The sequence below is a fragment of the Somniosus microcephalus genome, chromosome 15 (assembly GCF_052327205.1).
Source record: "Somniosus microcephalus isolate GS21.2 chromosome 15, FLI_Smic_1.0, whole genome shotgun sequence".
NCBI lineage: Eukaryota > Metazoa > Chordata > Chondrichthyes > Squaliformes > Somniosidae > Somniosus > Somniosus microcephalus.
Genome location: NC_141001.1, coordinates 41,021,037 through 41,042,762, shown reverse-complemented (window position 1 = coordinate 41,042,762; position 21,726 = coordinate 41,021,037). Strand labels below are relative to the sequence as shown.

Here is a 21,726-nt window from a genome sequence, read left to right as displayed (position 1 = left end):
CCTTTAAAAAAACCATAAAGGCAATGTATAATGACGACATACCACTGCAACACAAGGTGGATAATTTCTTGTTTGCTTACCGGAATGCGACGCATGCAGTAACCAATCAAACTCCAGCCGTACTGTTTTTCAACCGAAGACTAAGATGTCGCTTGGATTTGCTCAAACCAAACAGGCAGCATGGTGGCATAGTGGTTAGCACTGTTGCCTCACAGTGCCAGGGACCCGGGTTCAAATCTGGCCTCGGGTGACTGTCTGTGTGGAGTTTGCACATTCTCCCCGTGTTTGCGTGGGTTCCCTCCGGGTGCTCCGGTTTCCTCCCACAGTCCAAAGATGTGCGGGTTAGGTTGATTGGCTATGATAAATTGACCCTTAGTGTTAGGGGGATTAAATACGTGGGGTTACGGGGATAGGGTGGGATATGTGTTGGTGCAGGGGTTACGGGGATCGGGTGGGATATGTGTCGGTGCAGGCTCGATGGGCCGAAATGGCCTCTATCTGCACTGTGGGGTTTCTGTGATTCTGTGATAAGACGAGATGTTGAGGATAAGCAGTTCCAGCACATAAACGAAAGGCCAACCAGGAGCTTCAAAATAGGGCAACCAGTCTTGGCCCGTGACTACCGAACAGAGAAATGGCAGCCTGGAACGATATGCACACAGCAGGGACCACTAGTGTACACAGTGGACGTTGGAGAGAGCATCGTGAGACGCCATGCTGACCAGATTCTAGAGTCACAAGAACAAGCCAAATCTATACCACAAGCAGGTGCACCTGGTAATGAGCCCAAAGTACAGATTGCGCCTACCTCAGAAGCAGGGGTATTGGAAGTTGACGAACCAACCAATGACAATGAGCCAGAATTGACTCCACCGCAAGAACAGGATACTCGAGAAAGGCGCTATCCAGTCAGGATCAGGAAGCCTCCTCAAAGACTGAACTTATAAATGAATATTTCAGTTGATGTATATAGTACCGAGAAAATTGTAATTGTAATTAGTTATTATTTAGTTGTTAAATGAATGTTATGTACTGTTTATCTAAAAGGGGAGGAATTGTTGTGTATGTACCTTTAAGGGAATAACTGGTCTTAGACCACCCCTGTATAAAAGGCCCTAGCAGGCTTCTGTATTTTCAGTCTGACGTTGCCTCCTGTTCCAAGTAAAATACCTGTTAAACTGTTCTCTCGAAGTCCGTGTATTATTGAGGCGCGGACTTTACAATCTGGACCAGGCAACTTGTCCACTCTAAGCATACCCAACCTTTCTAGTACATCCTGTCTATCAATTTTCACCCCTTCCATTGCTTCTACCTTTTCCACTTCTACTGATATTTTGTCAGCATCCACCTCCTTAGTAAACACCGATACAAAGTACTCATTCAGTATTCTAGCCTTGGCCTGCGCCTCTAAGCATATATCACCTTCTTTGTCTCTAATAGGCCCCACCCCGCCTCTTACTACCCGCTTACCATTTACATGTTGGTAGAATATTTTTAGGTTCCCTTTTATGTTAACCGCCATTCTACTCTCATATTCTCTCTTTTCCAGTCATATTTTCCTCTTCACTTCACTTCCCCTCTCAACTTATTGTATTCGGTCTGGTTCTCCTTTGAAGAATTCATCTGACATGCATCATACACCCTCTTTTTTTGTTTCATCATCTTCTCTATCTCTCTTGTCATCGAAGGAGACCTTCCCCTTCCCTCTTGTTGGAATGTACCTAGCCTGTACTTGGAACATCTCCTCCTTAAAGATCACACATTGTTCCATTACAGTTTTTCCTGTCACTCTTTGGTTCCATTTTGCTCTGGCTAGATCCTTTCACATCCCATTGAAGTTAGCCCTATTCCAGTTTATAAGTTCCACTCTAGATTGTTCCTTGCTCCTCTCCATTGCTAATCTAAATCTTATGATACGATGATCACTTGTACCCAAGTGTTCTCCCACAGACACTTGGTCGACCTGGCCCACCTCATTCCCCAGCTCCAGATCCAGCAATGCCTCCTTTCTAGTTGGGCCAAGAACATACTGGTCAAGGAAATTCTCCTGAACACATTTCAGAAATTCCTCCCTCTCCTTTCCCTTTACCCTAGCATTATCCCAATCAATATTTGGGTAAATTAAAGTCCCCCAATATCACCACTCTATAGCTCTTGCATATCTCTGCGATTTCCCTGCAGATTTGCTCCTCTACCTCTCACTATTTGGTCTATAGAATACCGCCAATAGCATGATCGTACCCTTTTCGCTCCTCAACTCTAACCAAATGGATTCTGTCCTTGTCCCCTCAAGAACATCCTCCCTTTCCAACACTACAATGTCTTCCTTAATCAGCACTGCCACCCCACCTCCCTTTTTTCCTTCCCTATCTTTTCTGAACACCTTGTACCCTTGAATATTAAATGCCCAGTCCTCACCGTTTTTAAGCCACGTTTCCCTTATTGCCACAACATCATATTGCCACACGGCTAATTGTGCTTGTAGCTCACCAACCTTATTCACCACACTTTGTGCGTTTACGTATATATATTCTAAACCCATTTTTGACATTTTTGTAGTATTTCTTAGCCTATCTAATATGGTACTACTTCCGCCTCTAGTACTACTTTCTTCTCTAGTACTATGCAACACACTCACTCTTTTATGCAACTTATTCCTCTTTTCTACTCCTATATGCTGGTGCCCAACCCCCTGCCAAGCTAGTTTAAACCCTCCCCAACAGCACTAGCAAACCTCCGCGCGAGAATATTGGTCCTGGCTCTGTTGAGGTGTAACCCGTCCGGTTTGTACAGGTCCCACCTTCCCCAGAAACAGTCCCAATGCCTCAGGAATCTAAAGCCCTCCCTCCTGCACCATCTCTCCAGCCACGCATTCATATGTTCTATCCTCCTATTCCTGTACTCACTAGCATGTGGCACCAGGCGTAATTTGAGGTTCTGCTTTTTAATCTCTCTCCTAGCTCCCTAAACTCTGCCTGCAGGACCTCATCCCTCTTTCTGCCTATGTCATTGGTACCGATATGGACAACAACCTCTGGCTGTTCACCCTCCCCCCACAGAGTGTCCTGCAGCCGCTCAGTGACATCCTTGACCCTGGCACCAGGGAGGCATCATACCATCCTGAAGTCGCGTCGGCGGCTGCAGAAACGCCTGTCTGCTCCCCTATCGAATCCCCCACCACTATTGTTCTTCCACTCTTTTTCCTCCCCCCTGTGCAGCTGAGCCACCCGTGGTGCTGTGGCCTTGACTCTGGCTGCACTCCCCAGAGGAACCATCGCCTTCACTAGTACTCAGAACAGAATACTGGTTGGAGAGCGCGATGCACTCCGGGGACTCCTGCACTACCTGCCTGGTCCTCCTCCTCTGTTTGGCAGTCACCCTTTCCCTCTCTGCCTGCATACTCTTAAGCTGCGGGGTGGCGAACTCTAGAAATGTGCTATCCATGTAGCTCTCAGCCACGCGGATGCACCGCAGTGACTCCAGCCGCCACTCAAGCTCTGAAACACGGGTCTCGAGCTGCCGTAGCTGGTGACACTTCCTGCACATGTGGTCATCCAGGCTACGCAAAGCGTCCAGGACTTCCCACATGGCACAGGATGTGCATGCCACGGGACTGAGCTGTCCTACCATGCCTCTATTTAATAGACTAAGAACTAACTTAGCAGAAATAAACTTAAAACTTAAAAAAAACACTCACCAGCTGCTCTCCAATCAGCTCCTTCCCTTGTGCTGACGTCACTTTTTATACTCTGACGTCACTCTTTTGGATTCTGCCTCTGTTGAGTTGCTGCCTCTCTTGCTCTGCTCCTGCTCTGGTCTCGCCCAGGTCCGCTGCCTCCTCCCAAATAAGTCTAGACTTATCTTATTTATTTAATTAGTTAAAGTCTTTAATCAACGATTATTTGTAGTTATATTAATTAGTTTAACTAGTTAAGCTATAAATTTGATACAGTATGTTATAGTTTTCCGATCCTAGTTTAAACCACATGCTGTACCCACCCTAGAATGCTTGATGAGACACAGTGAAGCTTCCTCTACTCTGCCGAACAATATGCCTCAGTCCCAAACTCAGAAGAATGCCCCCTTCTGCGCCAGTGTGACTTTTTTCCATTTTCCACACCAGGCATACTATAACCTATCTAAGTAAAACTGTCAATTTGATACCAATTAGGGTGAGTTTATTGGAACATTATAAAATTGATGGGCTATCTTGTGACTACACAAACTCATCAAGTTAATTTTAACGTGTTGTTTTTGGTTTCTGTTGTCATTATCCTGTCCCTTGAATGATTTGTATACGCTTTGATTCTGTACTACACACGACCATCATTACCCTACATAGACAGCCTGTGATTGTTTTTCTGATTGTGCTATAGGTCCTCTGGGTTGGATATCTGTGCCAGGGTTATGGAGTGGTTGCCGCTGGACAGAAAGTCCTCAGCCTCTTGCAATACCTGCTGATGCCTACACTTGCTTTCCCAGTCATTTCAACAGATACAGAGGTAAGAGAAATGCCACCACAGTGGTTAGCAGACGGTACAAGCTTTGTATTGATAGAAGCCGTCAATGTCGAAGCTATATGAATAACATGATGTTACAGTTTGAGCCTGACTTGTTCAGTGTCCTTCTTATTAATTACACACACTGCACAAAATAAATTGGACACAAAGCATACCCTACTATACGTACTGAGATGTGTAGGACTCTAAATGCTTTCTGGATATTGTAGTAGTTTGTTTCTGTATGTGTAACAATTTGAAACTTCAGTAAGTCATCGCCTCTCAACCATTAAGAGTGGATACTAGATGACCTTATATATATATATCTGAAGTAACACAAAGGCCATCTGACTATGTATCTTTCCCACTTTCTCTCTTGGTTTCTTGCTGTGCGGTGTTCAAAGTCCTCTCTGTGCCTGTCATCACCATCTTGCTGAGTTTTTCGTCTTTGTTCCACGTGTCTACTTTTTAATAATGGGCCTCACAGCATCTGTTTACAATTGCAGACTGTCCCAGCCTTAATCAACTCGAACTTCCGACTGTTGTGTTTTGCATCTGCAACTATATGCCGCTAACCTGGTACCTATTTTCAAAAGAGATGACAAAACAAATTCTGGTAACTACAGACTCACATTAATAACTGGCAAAATAATATAATCACTTATTAGGAACAAAATTGAGGAGAACTTATCTGAAAATAAACTAGCAAGTGGCAGCCAACAGTTTTAAAAGGAAAAAATCCTGCCTCACTAACATCCTGAACTTTTGAGAATTGACTTCCCTAGTAGACATTGGAAAGCCCAATGATGTTGTTTATTTGAACTTCCAAAAAGCCTTTAAGTCGCACATGACAGACTGCTTCAAAAACATAATGCAGTGGGTATCTTGAATAAACTTGGAGGTAGATAAGAAACTGGCTGAAGAAGAATCTGCAGGTACAGTACTAGTTAGTTAGGGGAGTGAAGTTGGGCTGGGGAGATGAACAGTGGATTTGGGACCTGGATTAAGGGGAGTGCCCTAGCAATTGGTGGTGGTGTTCCTACTGTTTCTTATATACAAATAACCTGGATTCAGTCACATAATGTAAACTAGTGTTACAAATTTTGGGTCTGCCCTGGATACAATTCTATATCTGGCTCTTGGTCTTGGTATTTCTGAATCAAATATAATGTTAAACTTGATCATTCTGCAGTTGCTATCTCTCGAGGGGACTATGGCTTCCCTGGAAATTATCTAGGTCACTCACCATTACTTAATCAAGATGTGCACTGCCTTTTGTGGCCTCCCCTATTTACTTACTTGGACTCTAAACCACTTGGGCATTTCCAATTTATATTTGGTTAGTTGAAATCCCTTATTCTAGTAAACTTCCTGTTTTGACATATCCTTCTTATATCTTTATAGAAAAGTCTTCCTTTTTATTCTAACTGGGTAGTATGGAGCACACCCCTAGTCTTAGCTTTGCTCTTGTCATATGAAAACTTGTTACAGGGGGTATATTGTTTTCCGCTTCTCATAGGGTCAACTTTTTTAACCTCCTAGATGTCCTTGACATACCAAGATACACTATCTCTCGTCATATCCACTCAATCTTTCTTAAACATTCTATACCCGTGTACATTGTATAGTTATCTTCAGGGGAAGCTATTTTTCTGATATTCTTACTACACTGCAGTTCCATACTACCACAAAAGCTTTAAGTTCAGGCACCTTATCCATGAATTTTCAAGCCTTTGTGTATGTAACCCTTTAACATTTTATTTTTCTAGAAATGCGACTACATTGCCCAGCTGTTTTTCTCCTATCGAGGGAGAATGCCCTCCCTGCATCACACTCTCCCTTTTACTTACAGTCGGGTATCAGTGGCACTGGGTTCTGCTGTGGAATGCAAAGACCAAGTTGATGAAATCACTAGATATACAGGACACTGGCTTCCTCTTTACTTTTGTGAAATCGGCTCCCTTAATCCGTTAGCACACGTGTAGACTCGCAACATTACGAATTAAAGTCCGGGTTCAAGGGGAAGTTCCGAACACAGTTAGCTATACTACACTAGCAGTTCACCGACAGTGGGAGATGTTTTGTGTTGGAATACAGCCAACACAAAGAGACCTGGACATTTCCCATTGGCTGCACTGCCAGAATATAAAAAGCACCTTTCATCTGTTTGTCTGTTTCTTCCTGCCTCGCCCAATTCCCTTTCTCCTGGTTCCTTTTGTTCCGTGTGTGTCTCACCTTATCATTAATTTACTGTTGGTTAGTACCTGCTTTGTAACAAGACTCGTTTTGCTCCTTGTAACAATACAAACATAGCCCGAGTGCACCAGAGCTTAGACTATTTCCTGGAAAGCATTTTGCCTACGGCTGTGTGTTTATAGATTCTCAATATTTTCAAAGCAACATCAATAATCTGGCGCTTTAACTGTTTGAGACATCTCTGTCAGCAAAGGGAACAGCTTCAAAAATGTCTGCATTTGTAAACTAGCCTGGGCTGAGGAAGAGGTGCAAGGAGGAGGGAAGAGGTGCAAGGGGGAAATGAGGAGAAAACGAGAGTCAACTTCACCCAACAATCCCGAGTTCAAATGGTGCAGAACAAATAGTAGCAGTTAAATGTGGATTTTTTTTAAATGAACACTTCCTTGACAACAGTTTATTTAAAACAACACAGGCAAATAACCTGTGCAAAATGATTAACACAAGGTATATTAGTTTTTTACATTCTGAAATAAATGAACTATACTAGGTATCTGTATTAGCATATGAACTATCTGGTTACAAAGAAAAAAATGATAATATATTCAGAATCACCCTTGAAGAAAACCTTAAGAAATTGGGGGTAATTTTAACCTTGTGCAATAGCGTAAAATGGACGATATCGATTCACCCACATGTTATACGTCTCTCCTGATTTTCGGGTAAGCATGCAGGTGCAGCAGGCGGTTAAGAAGGCAAATGGTATGTTGGCCTTCACAGCGAGAGGGTTCGAGTACAAGAACAAGGATGTCTTGCTGCAGTTCTACAGGGCCTTGGTGAGACCACACCTTGAGTATTGTGTGCAGTTTTGGTCGACTTATCTGAGGAAGGATGTTCTTGCCATGGAGGGAGTGCAGCGAAGATTCACCAGACTAATACCTGGGATGGCAGGAATGATGTATGAGGAGAGATTGGGTCGATTGGGCTTAAACTCGCTGGAGTTTAGAAGAATGAGAGGGGATCTGATTGAAACTTATAAAATTCTAACAGGACTGGACAAACTAGATGCAGGAAGGATGCTCCCGATGGCCGGGGAGTCCAGAACCAGGGGTCACAATCTAAGGATAAGGGGTAAGCCATTTAGGACAGAGATGAGGAGGAATTTCTTCACCCAGAGAGTGGTGAACCTGTGGAATTCTCTACCACAGAAGGCAGTGGAGGCCAATTCATTAAATATATTCAAGAAGGAGTTGGATATATTTCTTAAGGCTAAAGGGATCAAGGGATATGGGGAGAAGGCAGGGACAGGGTACTGAAATTGGATGATCAGCCATGATCTCATTGAATGGCGGAGCAGGCTCGAGGGGCCGAATGGCCTACTCCTGCTCCTATCTTCTATGTTTCTATATTTCCATTGAAGTCAAGACGAGGCAATATCTTTACAACCACGCTTTGATATCAATCACATACTGCTTTGCTGTGCAGCTGTATTGTTACCTTTACTGTCAATATGACAGAGACTTAACTAGAGGGCACACAATGCTTCTGCATTATTTTTCTCATTAAAATGGTTCCAATAGGCTTGCAGCAGCCGAGAATTTTTAAAACAGACTTCAAAAGATTCTGATCACCTGGAAGGTTAATTGAACAGTTTGAGTCATTTGATCAAAACTGAGGACTGTCTGCAGAATCTGGCTGCTCCTCACTTTCTTCTTGTTTCCACAGTTCCATCTGTATCTCAAGGGCGCGTTACATTGTCATTTGGCCTTGGTTCGGTACCTTTTCCTCAGATTCTCTTCCCAGGCACAGACCCACTAACTTACTGGCAGCAATCAACCCTTGTAGATCTTCTGAAACCAAGCTTGTCACAGCCCTAACTCCTTTAATATTTCTTACATTCAAAGAAATCACTGACGATGCCACCACAAAAAAAAACTAAACAAACTTAACCACTTTATGGGTTTTTTTTTTTCCCAGCTCCCCCTTTCTCCTTTTTTAATTCTCCTGTGTTTGACCTTAACTAAATCTCCCTGATCACCCATGTTCTGTTCCAGAGAAGTCTCTAGTTTTTTTTAAAAAGACAATAATTTGGGCATTTTGTAGCTTCCCATAATTCTGCTTTTCTAGCCAAACTTAATTGATCCTAGAAGGTTCCTAGATATTTTAAATAGGAAAATAAAATAATTGTACTAACTCCAGTACAAATTCCACTGTGAATTTAACCCCCGATAGACCATGTTAATTTGTGAATAGAAACCTTTAAACACACAGCTGTAATAAACCCAACAGACAGTTGTAAACTGGTTCATTATTACAACCATATCTGTCCCTACGCCAGGCTGCACAGAAGCCTTGAGGAGGGCAGTGAATTATCTGCAGTGAAAGAATGTGTCGTGGGGGAAAAGGCACTTCGACTTTCCGTAACAAATCTGGCTAGCTCGAATGCTGAGAGAGGTGGCAGTACTGTATGTCTGACTTTCCCTGAAGTGCACCAGCACGTCTCTATCTCAATCTCAGTTAGACACGGGAGGCAGCCAAGGTGGGATTAAAAATAATGTTTTTGCCATCAGGTTGGCCACATTATACAGTAGTTATCAAATAAACAAACTGTTAGAAAATAGACATTTTCTCAGCAAATCGGAAGCCACCAATATCAAATAATTTGTTTTCTATGATTCCTGAGTATCTAAAGGTACAAAATTAAGACAAATGCAATGTCAGTATGATGTGATGCATGTTGTTAAAAAAAAATAACAGCAGTAATTCTATTCTGAATAGAAGCAATGTCTGTGCTGTGGGAGCAGAGGGGTTTAGGAGTGCAGGTTCACATTAAAGACAGCACCTAAGGTTGATCAGGCTGTAAAAAAAAAAGAGCAGAGGAGTTCTCCGGGTATCTTGTCCAAATATTTATCCCTCAATCATCACCACCAAAAACAGATGAACTGATCAGTCATCTCATTGCTGTTTGCGGCGCATGCTAATATGCAAATTGGCTACTCCACCTGCCTAAAAATGAGCAGTGACTCCAGTCCAATAGTAATTAATTGTCTGTGAAGTGCTTTGGGATATCCTGAGGATGTGAGAGGTGTTATATAAATGCAAGTTCAGGATAGGTATTCCTTTGGGTGATCATCTAATGCTGCATGAACTGGATGAGAAAAATGAATTAATGAGAGGACAAGATACATAAGTCCAAAGACAGTACACTATAAATGGCATGATTTTGAAAAGTGTAGATGAACAGAGAGACCTTGGTGTCCATATACACAAATCCTTAAAGGTGACAGGGCAAGTTGATAAGGTGGTTAAAAAAGCATACAGGTTACTTGGGTTTATAAACAGAGGCATAGAATAAAAAAGCAAAGAGATCATGCTGGAACTTTATAAATCACTGGTTAGGCCTCAGCTGGTGTATTGTGGGCAATACTGGGCACCACATTTCAGGAATGATATAAAGGCCTTAAAAAGGTTACAGAAGAGGTTCACCAGGATGTTACTAGGGATGAAGGACTTCAGTTATGAGGAGAGGTTGAAAAAGTTAGGACTGTTCTCCTTGGAAAAGAGAAGGTTAAGAGGTGACTTAATAGAGGTTTTTAACATGATGAGAGGTTTTGATAGAGTAGATAGAAAAAAACTATTCCCTCTGGCGAGTGGGTCAATAACCAGAGGTCGTAGATTTAAAATCATTGCCAAAAGATCTAGAGGGGAGATGAGGAGAATTTTTTTCACTCAAGAGAGTTGTCGGGATCTGGAACGCTCTACCTGAAAAGGTGGTGGAAGTTGATTCCATAGGTAATTTTAAAAGGAGTTGGACGGGTTCTTAAAGATGAGGACCTTACAGAGTTATGGACAATAAACGGGGGGGTGGGACAAAGCACAACTGCTCTTTCAAAGAGCCAGCACAGGCATGACGGGTCGAATGGCCTCCTTCTGTGCTGTAACTTTCTATGATTCTATGACACCTCAAGTGGTATGATCACTGCTGCCAATACCCAATGTTTGGTATTTATAGACCACACCATTACCACCTGGGTATGTCACAGAAGACCTTCAGATCGTCCACTTCACTGTGGAGGCAGTGGTTGAGCTATGTCATTTGCTATGCCTAACACTTCCCCATACAACTGACATATGGCATGGTCTTGCAGCCTGGCTTGATTTATCTCCTTCCTCTCCTGCCGCCTCCACTTGCTTCTCCTCACTTGTGAGTTGCGAATCATCCAGAGCTCCTTTCCTCAAACTCTCTCCCTAAATTTTCCAAGGTGCTAGTCGCTGCACTGATGCTGGAGCAAGGTAAGTGCTTGACTCAGCTGCTGTGATGTGCTAGAGTCTGTGGAGTCATTTCTTTTTAAAACATTTTTTTAATTCATTGATGAGATGTGGGCGTCGCTGGCTAGGCCTGCATTTAGTGCCCATCCCTAATTGCCCTTGAGAAGATGGTGGTGAGCCGCCTTCTTGAACCGCTGCAGTCCATATGGTGTAGGTACACCCACAATGCTGTTAGGAAGGGAGTTCCAGGATTTTGGCCCAGCGACAGTGAAGGAACGGCGATACAGGTCCAAGTCAGAATGGTGTGTGGCTTGGAGGGGAACTTGTAGGTGGTGATGTTCCCATGCGTCTGCTGCCCTTGTCCTTCTAAGTGGTAGAGGTCGCGGGTTTGGAAGGTGCTGTTGGAGGAGCTTTGGCGAGTTGCTGCAGTGCATCTTGTAGATGGTACACACTGCAGCCACAGTGCGCCGGTGGTGGAGGGAGTGAATGTTGAAGGTGGTGGATGGAGTGCCAATCAAGCGGGCTGCTTTATCCTGAATGGTGTCGAGCTTCTTGAGTGTTGTTGGAGCTGCACTCATCCAGGCAAGTGGAGAGTATTCCATCACACTCCTGACTTGTGCCTTGTAGATGGTGGAAAGGCTTTGGGGAGTCAGGAGGTGAGACACTCGCCGCAGAATTCCCAGCCTCTGGCCTGCTCTTGTAGCCACAGTATTTATATGGCTGGTCCAGTTCAGTTTCTGATCAATGGTAACCCCCAGGATGTTGATAGTGGGGGGTTCAGCGATGGTAATGCCATTGAATGTCAAGGGGAGATGGTTAGAGTCTCGCTTGTTGGAGATGGTCATTGCCTGGCACTTGTGTGGTGCGAATGTTACTTGCCACTTGTCAGCCCAAGTCTGAATGTTGTCCAGGTCTTGCTGCATATGGACACGGACTGCGTCAGTATCTGACAAGTCTCGAATGGTGCTGAACAGTGCAATCATCAGCGAACATCCCCACTTCTGACCTTATGATGGAGGGAAGGTCATTGATAAAACAGCTGAAGATGGTTGGGCCTAGGACACTGCCCTGAGGAACGCCTGCAGTGATGTCATGTGATTGAGATGAATGACCTCCAACAACCACAGCCAACTTCCTTTGTGCTAGGTATGATTCCAACCAATGGAGAGTTTTCCCCTTGATTCCCATTGACTTCAGTTTTGCTAGGGCTCCTTGATGCCACACTCGATCAAATGCTGCCTTGATGTCAAGGGCAGTCACTCTCACCTCACCTCTTGAGTTCAGCTCTTTTGTCCATGTTTGGACCAAGGCTGTAATGAGGTCAGGAGCTGAGTGGCCCTGGCGGAACCCAAACTGGGCGTCAGTTAGCAGGTTATTGCTGAGTAAGTGCCGCTTGATAGCACTGTCGATGACACCTTCCATCACTTTGCTGATGATTGAGAGTAGACTGATGGGATGGTAATTGGCCGGGTCGGATTTGTCCTGCTTTTTGTAGACAGGACATACTTGGGCAATTTTCCACATTGCCGGGTAGATGCCAGTGTTGTAGCTGTACTGGAACAGCTTGGCTAGGGGCGCAGCTAGTTCTGGAGCACAAGTCTTCAGTACTATTGCCGGAATGTTGTCAGGGCCCATAGCCTTTGCAGTATCCAGTGTCTTCAGCCGTTTCTTGACATCACGTGGAGTGAATTGAATGGGCTGAAGACTGGCATCTGTGATGCTGGGGACCTCAGGAGGGGGCCGAGATGGATCATCCACTCGGCACTTCTGGCTGAAGATAGTTGCAAATGCTTCAGCCTTGTCTTTTGCACTCACGTGCTGGGCTCCACCATCATTGAGGATGGGGATATTTTTGGAGCCTCCTCCCCCTGTTAACTGTTTAATTGTCCACCACCACTCACGACTGGATGTGGCAGGACTGCAGAGCTTTGATTTGATCCGATGGTTGTGAGATCGCTTAGCTCTGTCTATCGCATGTTGCTTCTGTTGTTTGGCATGCAAGTAGTCCTGTGTTGTAGCCTCACCAGGTTGACACCTCATTTTTCGGTATGCCTGGTGCTGTTCCCGGCATGCTCTCCTGCACTCTTCGTTAAACCAGGGTTGATCTCCTGGCTTGATGGTAATGGTAGAGTGAGGGATATGCCGGGCCATGAGGTTACAGATTGTGGTTGAATACAATTCTGCTGCTGCTGATGGCCCACAGCGCCTCATGGATGCCCAGTTTTGAGTTGCCAGATCTGTTCGAAATCTGTCCCATTTAGCACGGTGGTAGTGCCTCACAACACGGTGGAGGGTATCCTCAACATGAAGACGGGACTTCGTCTCCACAAGGACTGTGCGGTGGTCACTTCCACCAATGCTGTCATGGACAGATGCATCTGCAACAGGTAGATTGGTGAGGACGAGATCAAGTAGCTTTTTCCCTCTTGTTGGTTCCCTCACCACCTGTCGCAGACCCAGTCTGGCAGCTATGTCCTTTAGGACTCGGCCAGCTCGGTCAGTTGTGGTGCTACCGAGCCACTCTTGGTGATGGACATTGAAGTCCCCCACCCAGAGGACATTTTGTGCCCTTGCTACTCTCAGTGCTTCTTCCAATTGGTGTTGAACATGAAAGAGTACTGATTCATCAGCTGAGGGAGGGCGGTAGGTGGTAATTAGCAGGAGGTTTCCTTGCCCATGTTTGACTTGATGCCATGAGACCTCATGGGGTCCTGAGTCAATGTTGAGGACTCCCAGGGCTACTCCCTCCCGACTGTATACCACGGTGCCACCACCTCTGGTGGGTCTGTCCTGTCGGTGGGACAGGACATACCCAGGGATGGTGATGGTGGTGTCTGGGACATTGGTTGTAAGGTATGACTCGGTAATTATGACTGTGTCAGGCTGTTGCTTGACTAGTCTGTGGGACAGCTCTCCCAATTTTGGCACAAGCCCCCAGATGTTGGTAAGGAGGACTTTGCAGGGTCGACAGGGCTGGGTTTGCCGTTGTCGTTTCCGGTGCCGAGGTTGATGCCGGGTGATCCGTCCGGTTTTATTCTTATTGTTTTTCGTAGCGGTTGTTTACAACTGAGTGGCTTGCTAGGCCATTAAGAGTCAACCACATTGCTGTGGGTCTGGAGTCACATGTAGGCCAGACCAGGTAAGGACGGCAGATTTCCTTCCCTAAAGGACATTAGTGAACCAGATGGGTTTTTGCAACAATCGACAATGGTATCATGGTCGCCATTACTAAGACTAACATTTAATTCCAGAATTAAATTGAATTTAAATTCCACCAGCTGCCGTGGTGGGATTTGAACCCATATCCTCAGAGCATTTGACTGAGCCTCTGGCTTACCAGTCTGGTGACATAACCACTACGCCACCGCCTCCCCATGTTGGGAAGAACTCCCATAGGAAGAGAAAAGGAAAAATATTTACAATGCATCCCCAAAACAATGCCTTCAAATAGAGATAGTATCATATCACATTTTGTGCACCATGCATTGCTTAGCATGTGTAGTCCCAGCAAGGAATATTAAAAAAAGTGACTGTAGGAAGGATTGCAATAGAGTCTACTGCTAGGTAGAGGAATCACACTTCCAAACTTTCCCCATCTCCAACCTCCCTTTCCTCTCCAAAGTCCTTGAACGTTCTGTCGCTTCCCAAATCCGTGCCCATCTTTCCTGCAATTCCATGTTTGAATCCCTCCAATCAGGATTCCGCCCCCACCACAGTACTGAAACAGCCCTCATCAAAGACACAAATGATATTCTACGTGACTGTGACCATGGTAAACTATCCATCTTCATCCTTTTCGACCTATCTGCAGCCTTCGACACAGTTGACCACGCCATCTTCCTCAAATGCCTCTCCTGCATCGTCCAGCTGGGTGGCGTTGCCCTTTCCTGGTTCCATTCTTATGTATCGAATCATAGCCAGTGGATCAACTGCAATGGCTTCTCTTCCCTGTACCGTTACCTCTGGAGACCCCCAAGGATCTATCCTTGGCCCTCTTCTATTTCTCATCTACATGCTGCCCCTTGGTGACATCTTCCAAAAACACATCAGGTTCCATATGTACACTGACAACAATTAGTTCTATCTCACCACCACCTCTCTATACCCATCCACTGGGCTGGATTTTGTCAATGGGGACGTGATAGAGGCGGGACTCCCACTGTTTGGGTTGTAGTCCCGCCTCCATCGATTTGTGGCCAACCCACACGATTTTACCTTGATTGACCATGTTGAGCCCGCCCAGCGGGCTCAGCAGGCCAATTAAGGGCCACCCGGCAACAGGTGACGTCACAGACTGAAATTTCATCTGTCAAGAGCTTTTGACAGATGAAATATCAGTGTCTGTCAAACACTGACAATCTGACTTCTAACTTGAGTCCTTCTCCACAGACTCAGTTAGAAATCTCTCCAGAACAGAAAGCAGAATGCTGCAACTTTTGACAGCTTGCAGCCATTCTGCTTTCTGTGCCGGTGAGATGAGGGACTCCCGAGACCTGAAGGAAGGAAGCCTGCATTAGTAAGTAAAGGTAAGTAAAACTTATTTAAACACTTTACACACACCAAACACACTACCCTCTGCACTCATGCACCCATCACTCACCTGAACACTGGACATCTCGAACCCTCCAAGCCCTTCAGCCCGACGGTCCGCCTCGCTAACTTGGCGTGGTTTGGAGCCGTTGGGCAGCCCACACTTCAGGGCTAAAAATAGGGATTAGGCCAAAAACTGCCTGTTAACAGGCAGTTAATTGGCACTAATCCCCTTCCTGCCTCAGGGAGGCGGCTCCCAGCACAGGTCGGGTACCCGTCTCCTAGGAAATGGGCATGGAGGCGGGTTGGGGCAGGAAGGGTTCATGCCCCTCGATTCTGCAATTTTCCCCCCACTCCCGCCTCCAAACCTGCCTCCACGGGGCTTGGAAATTTGAGCCCACTGTCTCTAATATGTCACAATGCTTGTCCGACATCCAGTATTGGTGAGCAGAAATTTCCTCTAATTAAATATTGGGAAGACTGAAGTCATCGAGGGGAATTTTTAACTTTTTGACCCACCGGGAGCAGCTTGGTGGGGGTGTGCCGCGGGGAGTTTTAACTCCACAGCATGCATCTGACATCACTGACAGGTTCCCCACCCGGAAGTTAGCCTGATTGACAGGCTTGGCTTCCAGTCGGACGGGGAACGCTGGAGGAGAGGCCACAGGACCAGATGGGTCTGATCCCCGCCCTGGGGTGGAGGTGGGGGTCCCATCCTGGGGAGGGGGCGACCCCGACCCCGGGGGAACCGATCCCTAGGGAGTCTGACCCCGGGGGATCGGGGGGTAGTCTGATCCCTGACCCGGTTGGGGGTGGGGTCTGGTCCCTAACCCTGAGGCGGGGTCCGATTCCTGACCCCAGGGGAGGGTCTAACACCTGACCTCGGGGTGAGGGTCTGAGCCCTGGGGAATCCAATCCCCGGCCCCCCGGGGGTAGGGGGGGCCGATCCCAAGGGGGATCCGATCCCGGGCGAGGGGGATTGTATGGGGGTGGGGTCTGATGGTGGGGAAGCTTGGGGAGTGCTGAGAGAAAGCACTCCTGCTCCTCCTGGCCCACAAGGAGTGCTCCCCGAGGCTGTCTTTGCCTCGTTGTAGCTGCCGGGACTCCCTAAGCCCGGGAAACCCGGACGGGCCCAGTAAAACCTGCAAAGCAGGTGAAATCCTAGGCTTCCAGCCTTATTATCATATTTAAAGTGCCAACCTGCCTTCTGGGAGTGGGTTGGCTGCCCGCCCCTTGTCCCGCTTGAGTAAAAGTCAGAAGTCGGCAGGTTGGAGCCGGCTTCCCTATACGCTTCCAATTTTTCCCCATTTAATCCCCCACCCGCACCCACTCGCTCATGTATGTTAAAATTCCCCCCTTTGTCTTTGGTCCCCACCACAAACTCGATTCCCTGACCACCATTTCTATTCCTCTCCCTGGCAACTGTCTGGCAGCCTTGTTTTCAAATTTTCAAAGCCTTTGAAATCTCCTCCTCCAATTCTGACATCCTGCGCATCCGCGATTTTAATTGTCCCACCACTGACGGCCGTGCTTTCAGCTGCCTTGGCCCTAAGCTCTGGAATTCCCTCCCTAAAGCTCTCCAGCGCTCTACCTCTCTCTCCTCTTTTAAGATGCTCCTTAAGATCTAGCTCTTTGACCAAGCTTTTGGTCATCTGTCCTAATATCTCCTTCTGTGGCTCAGTGTCAAAATGTTTTATTGATAACACATGTTAAGCGCCTTGGGAGGTTTTGCTACATTAAAGGCGCTATATAAATGCAAACTGTTGTTGTTGTCCTCGCCAATTCCTTCTATGGTTTTCTGCTGAAGGTTATGACCATTTCCTTGTGGTTACGTGCAGCCTTGGCCTGCAAGCAGAAGCCACTTCAAAATACAGAATCTAGCTGAACACCCCAAACCACACCCCTGTGCCCAGACCAGCTCCTTTCTCAAGTCAGAAATTTGCAGCTGGGTTGGCATGTTGTTTCTGCTGACAGTACCCAATTGAGCTGAACTTTGAACTCGTACTTACAAAGTATTACCTACAGTGTGCGACAATTAGGCTCTCCACCTCCTGTTGTGTGAAAAGTGCTGCGTGCTTTTCCCATAAAGGCTCAGTAGATAGACATTTCTGTTCGGGCCACACCTTCCGTGGAGTAGAGAACGCACATATAGAAAGGAATATCAACTTAACTTGTCCCTTTACAGATATCAGGAAACTTCTTACTCACTGGGAGACTGCATTCACTAGTTCAGTCACCTCCTCCATGCTATTTGCACCTCAGCTTTCACAGGAAGGTGGATTTCTCCCCCTACTTTGCTGTTCTTCCTGCAGCAGGACCGCCAAGACATTGTCAGTGTATGAGGCAGTTTTGCCCATTTAGTCCTCACAGCTATTTGTATACACAGCAAAGGGTTTATTGGTAGAACAAAAATGGATCGCCTCTTGAGGGCCAGCAGGACCTTTAAGAGTTGCTGCTGGGTTGGATTGTCTGACTCTCATTTAATCATTTTCCTGGCCTGACTCCCTGTGCATATTTTCCATTTGCAAGGAGCCTAATTCAAATGAAGGAAGGGCCTTCTGTGGAAGTTTGTCGGAGGCCAGGCCTCCTTGCTGCTGCTGCTGATGTGCCCTGTGCCACAACTGAATACAGCTCTGACTTTGCTAGTGTTACAAAATTGGGCTATGATGCCTGCTCTGCTGATAATGAAAATGAATTGAAAGCTTCAATAATTAATCAGTGCCTCCATATCACGAGACATAAACAAATTAGAAGAAAGGCTTCTGTTTTAAAATAGGGATTTTTCCTGTTCGGTTTATATTTTTTGATTTAGAAATTTCTAAGAGTGAACTCAAAAACCAGACTGATTGGTCCAAAATAGACAGGCAGTTGCCCAAGTCAGTGTCAGAAGCCACAGTGTAACATTTGGCTGCAGGATTAAGAGTTTGGTACTGTTTGTGGCAGGAGATCAAGACAGGTATCTGCAGACTGAGCTTTCATTTTTCAAGAAAGAATGTAGTTTTGATCCTCTTCAGCTTTGTTGTTCATGCATTACCTCTACTGCCACCATCTTATATGTGGAGAAGCAATTCCCATCACTATAGTAATGGCTCAGGTGGCTGCTGAGCCTTGTTATTTTAATCCAAGGCTTTAAAGTAATTTCACATAATGACACTGAAGAAACAAAATCATTTTTCATGAAAAGTGAATAGGGACGATAAACTTGACCTTTAAACTGCAGGTTCATCTGTCTGTCTAGAGTACATCCACGTAGTTTGTCTTCCTAACACAGCCAAACAATTACACAGCAATCCTCTAGGTATCATATGTTGATCAAGAGAATCACAGGAAGCTTCACGTAAGAAACTGAACAAAAATGTATAAAAATCGTTAGCTGTCATTTTGGCTTTTTTTCTCTCCCAGGATCTCTTGCCTCTGCAGCAGGGGCTGTGGGATACAGAGAGCTGCTGCCCTCTACTGGCGACAGCTATACTGGGAACAGTGCTGACAGGCTCTGGGGTGAGTTCAACATTTAAAAAAAATGTGATTTTCTTGCGTTTCTAAGGTTTGTTATTAAGTTCAGTGAGTAACAAATTAGAAAAGACTGCAGCATTTACAAAGAAAATCAAAGAAGGAGATTCAATTGTAACTTTCAAAACCGAATTGGATGAATACTGAAGGGGAGAAAATTGCAGAGGGCTCAGGGGAACGAGCAGGGGAGTTGGACTAATTGGATATTTCTTTCAAAGAGCTGGCACAGGCATGATGGGCTAAATGGTCTCCTGTGCTGTAAGATTCTATGATTAAAAGGGGCAACGAAAAGTCCAGAGAAAGAGGTGGGTTTTAAGGATCTTAAAAGAGGAAAGAGAGGTGGAGAGGCACAGACGGTTAGAGAGGGTAGGGAGGGAATTCCAGACTGTGGGGCCTCGTTGGCTGCCTTCAATGCTTCTCCCTTTTCCAGCTCAGCGGAACTGCCCTTGCTTGCTTCCACTCTTACATATCTAATCAAAGTGTTTCCATGGCTTCTCTTTCTGCCCACAGTTACTTGTATAGTCCCTCAAGGATCTGTCCTTGTCCCCCTCCTTTTCCTTATCTACATGCTGCCCCTTGGCGTTATCATCCAGACATGGGGCCAGTTTCCACATGTATGCTGACGACGTGGCTCTCTAACTTTTCACCACCTCTCTCAATCCTTTCACTGCCTTTTTGTTGTCAGACTGCTTATCCAATATCCAGTCAGGGATGTGTTGCAATTTCCTCCAGTTAAATATTGACAAGACCAAAACCATAGTTTTCAGCCCCTGCTACAAACTCTGTACTCTTGCCACTGATTCCATTACCCACCCCGGCCACTGTTTCAGGTTGCACATTGGTGTTCTTTTTGACCAATGCTGAGTGTCTGATCCCATATTCTCTATATCACAACATTGCCCACCTCTCCCCCAACCTCAGTTCATCTGTTGCTGAAACCCTCATCCATGCCATTCTCATCTCCAAGTCTTGACTATTCCAATGTTCTCCTGGCCATCCTCTCATCCTCTACCTGCCGTAAATGTCAGCAGATCCAAAACTCTGCTGCCCAAATTCAATCCTGCACGAAGTTTCACTCACCTATTATCCCTGTCCTTGCTGATCTACATTAGCTCCTGGATCTCCCCCTGCAACCCCACCCCCGCCAGCCACCTCCAATTTATAATTCTCATCTTTGAGTTTAAATCCTTTCATGGCCTCACTTCTCCCTATCTCTGTAACCTCCTCCAGCCCTACAACCTACACCCTCTGCCCCAAACTCTCCATTTCTCCGACTCTGGCCTTTTGTGCATTCCCTCCCACTGTGCCCCACCATTGGCCACTCTGCTTTCAGCTGCCTAGAGCGCATACTCTGGAATTCCCTGCCTAAGCCTCTCTGCTTCTCCACCTCCCGCTGCTTCTTAAAACCCACCTTTTTGACAAAACGTTTGTTCACCTCCTAATATCTCCTTTGGCTTGGCATTCATTGATTTCTAATTAGGCCTCAATGAAGCACCTTGGGACATTTTTCTACATTAAAGGCAATCATTAAAGGTTGTTGTTGGTGTTATCTCAAGAACTATTCTATCTCTGATTTGACTTTTTTTCTAGGGCCTATATTTACACATTCTAGTTAAAGTGCAGAGATACACCACATCCTCAACAAAAGGGTACAGGATCTGTATTTGATCCATTCAGAGTAAGTTTAGAGAATTTAATTGAAAAGCACATGGAGCTGTAAAAAGCTGTCTTTCCTGGTTTCAAATATTTATTTCCTTCAGTATCTCCTATTAAAATATCCTGGTAGATTCAGATCATGTTACTTCCAATTCTGACACCAAGAAATGTTTGTTATTCAGTTCAGTCAATTGTAATGTATATACCTTTAAGGGGGGAACTATCTTTTACAGCTCATGTATACTGCAGTACCGGCAGTGACCACACCTGTATATAACACTGAGTAGTAATCTGTACAGATCAGTTCCAGTGTGAGCCATGTTGAGTAAACACCTGTTGTACCGTTCTCCTGCAGTCTGTGTCTTATTATACACAGACACAACATTGGCGACAAGGCAAGTTCGAACCTACCTGCAACTCTGCATCACCTCCCGGGGATTCGTTCCTGGAGATCAGTAGATTGGAGGTCAAGGCCAGAGACTCGGGCATCGACCACGGGCAACCGCCCAGTCATCCAGCAGAGACTCGAGAATTGCAGGGGAGGCTGTCGAGAGCCAGGCTTGGCTTTCCAGTCGAGGTGGTCCAGCGAAACGGGCTGGCAACAGGTAGTGCGCAGACCATTCCCGGACAGCGGCAGGCTAGAGCCCGACCGAGATGCACAGCAAAGGGCCGAGCAGCGTCGACGGGAGAGAGAGAGGGCAGAGCGCACAGGGCGCAGCCGGTGTTCAGGGGCCGAGCAGCGTCGAAGAGAGGGAGAGAGAGATGCACAGAAACCCACGAGGCGCCGCCATTGCCACGAGGACCGCCGAGAGCGGCGTTGGCAGCAGCGCAGGAGAAGCGCGCGAAACCTACAGGGCGCCACCATTGCCATGAGAACCGCCGGGAGCGGCGTTGGCAGCAGCGGGGGAGGAAGGAAAGCGCGGGAGACGCCATTTTAAGCCATTGGGAGATGCCATTTTAAACTACACCTAAAATGCCGAAGAGTGGCAGTATCACCGCATTTGACAATGAAGTCTAAGATTGGCCTACATATGTCGAACGAATAGAGGTATACTGCAAGGCAAATGAG

The 21,726-nt window shown here is 46.0% G+C and overlaps 1 protein-coding gene across 1 annotated transcript in view; it reads left to right on the top strand.

Moving 5' to 3' along the window:
* Positions 1 to 21,726, top strand: part of ptpn5 (protein tyrosine phosphatase non-receptor type 5) — a 113,811-nt gene that overhangs the window by 34,498 nt on the left and 57,587 nt on the right. The window contains exons 3-4 of the mRNA XM_086007663.1: positions 4,377 to 4,502; positions 18,894 to 18,989. Coding sequence (XP_085863789.1) covers positions 4,377 to 4,502; positions 18,894 to 18,989 — 222 coding nt within the window. The remainder of the gene's footprint in view (positions 1 to 4,376; positions 4,503 to 18,893; positions 18,990 to 21,726) is intronic.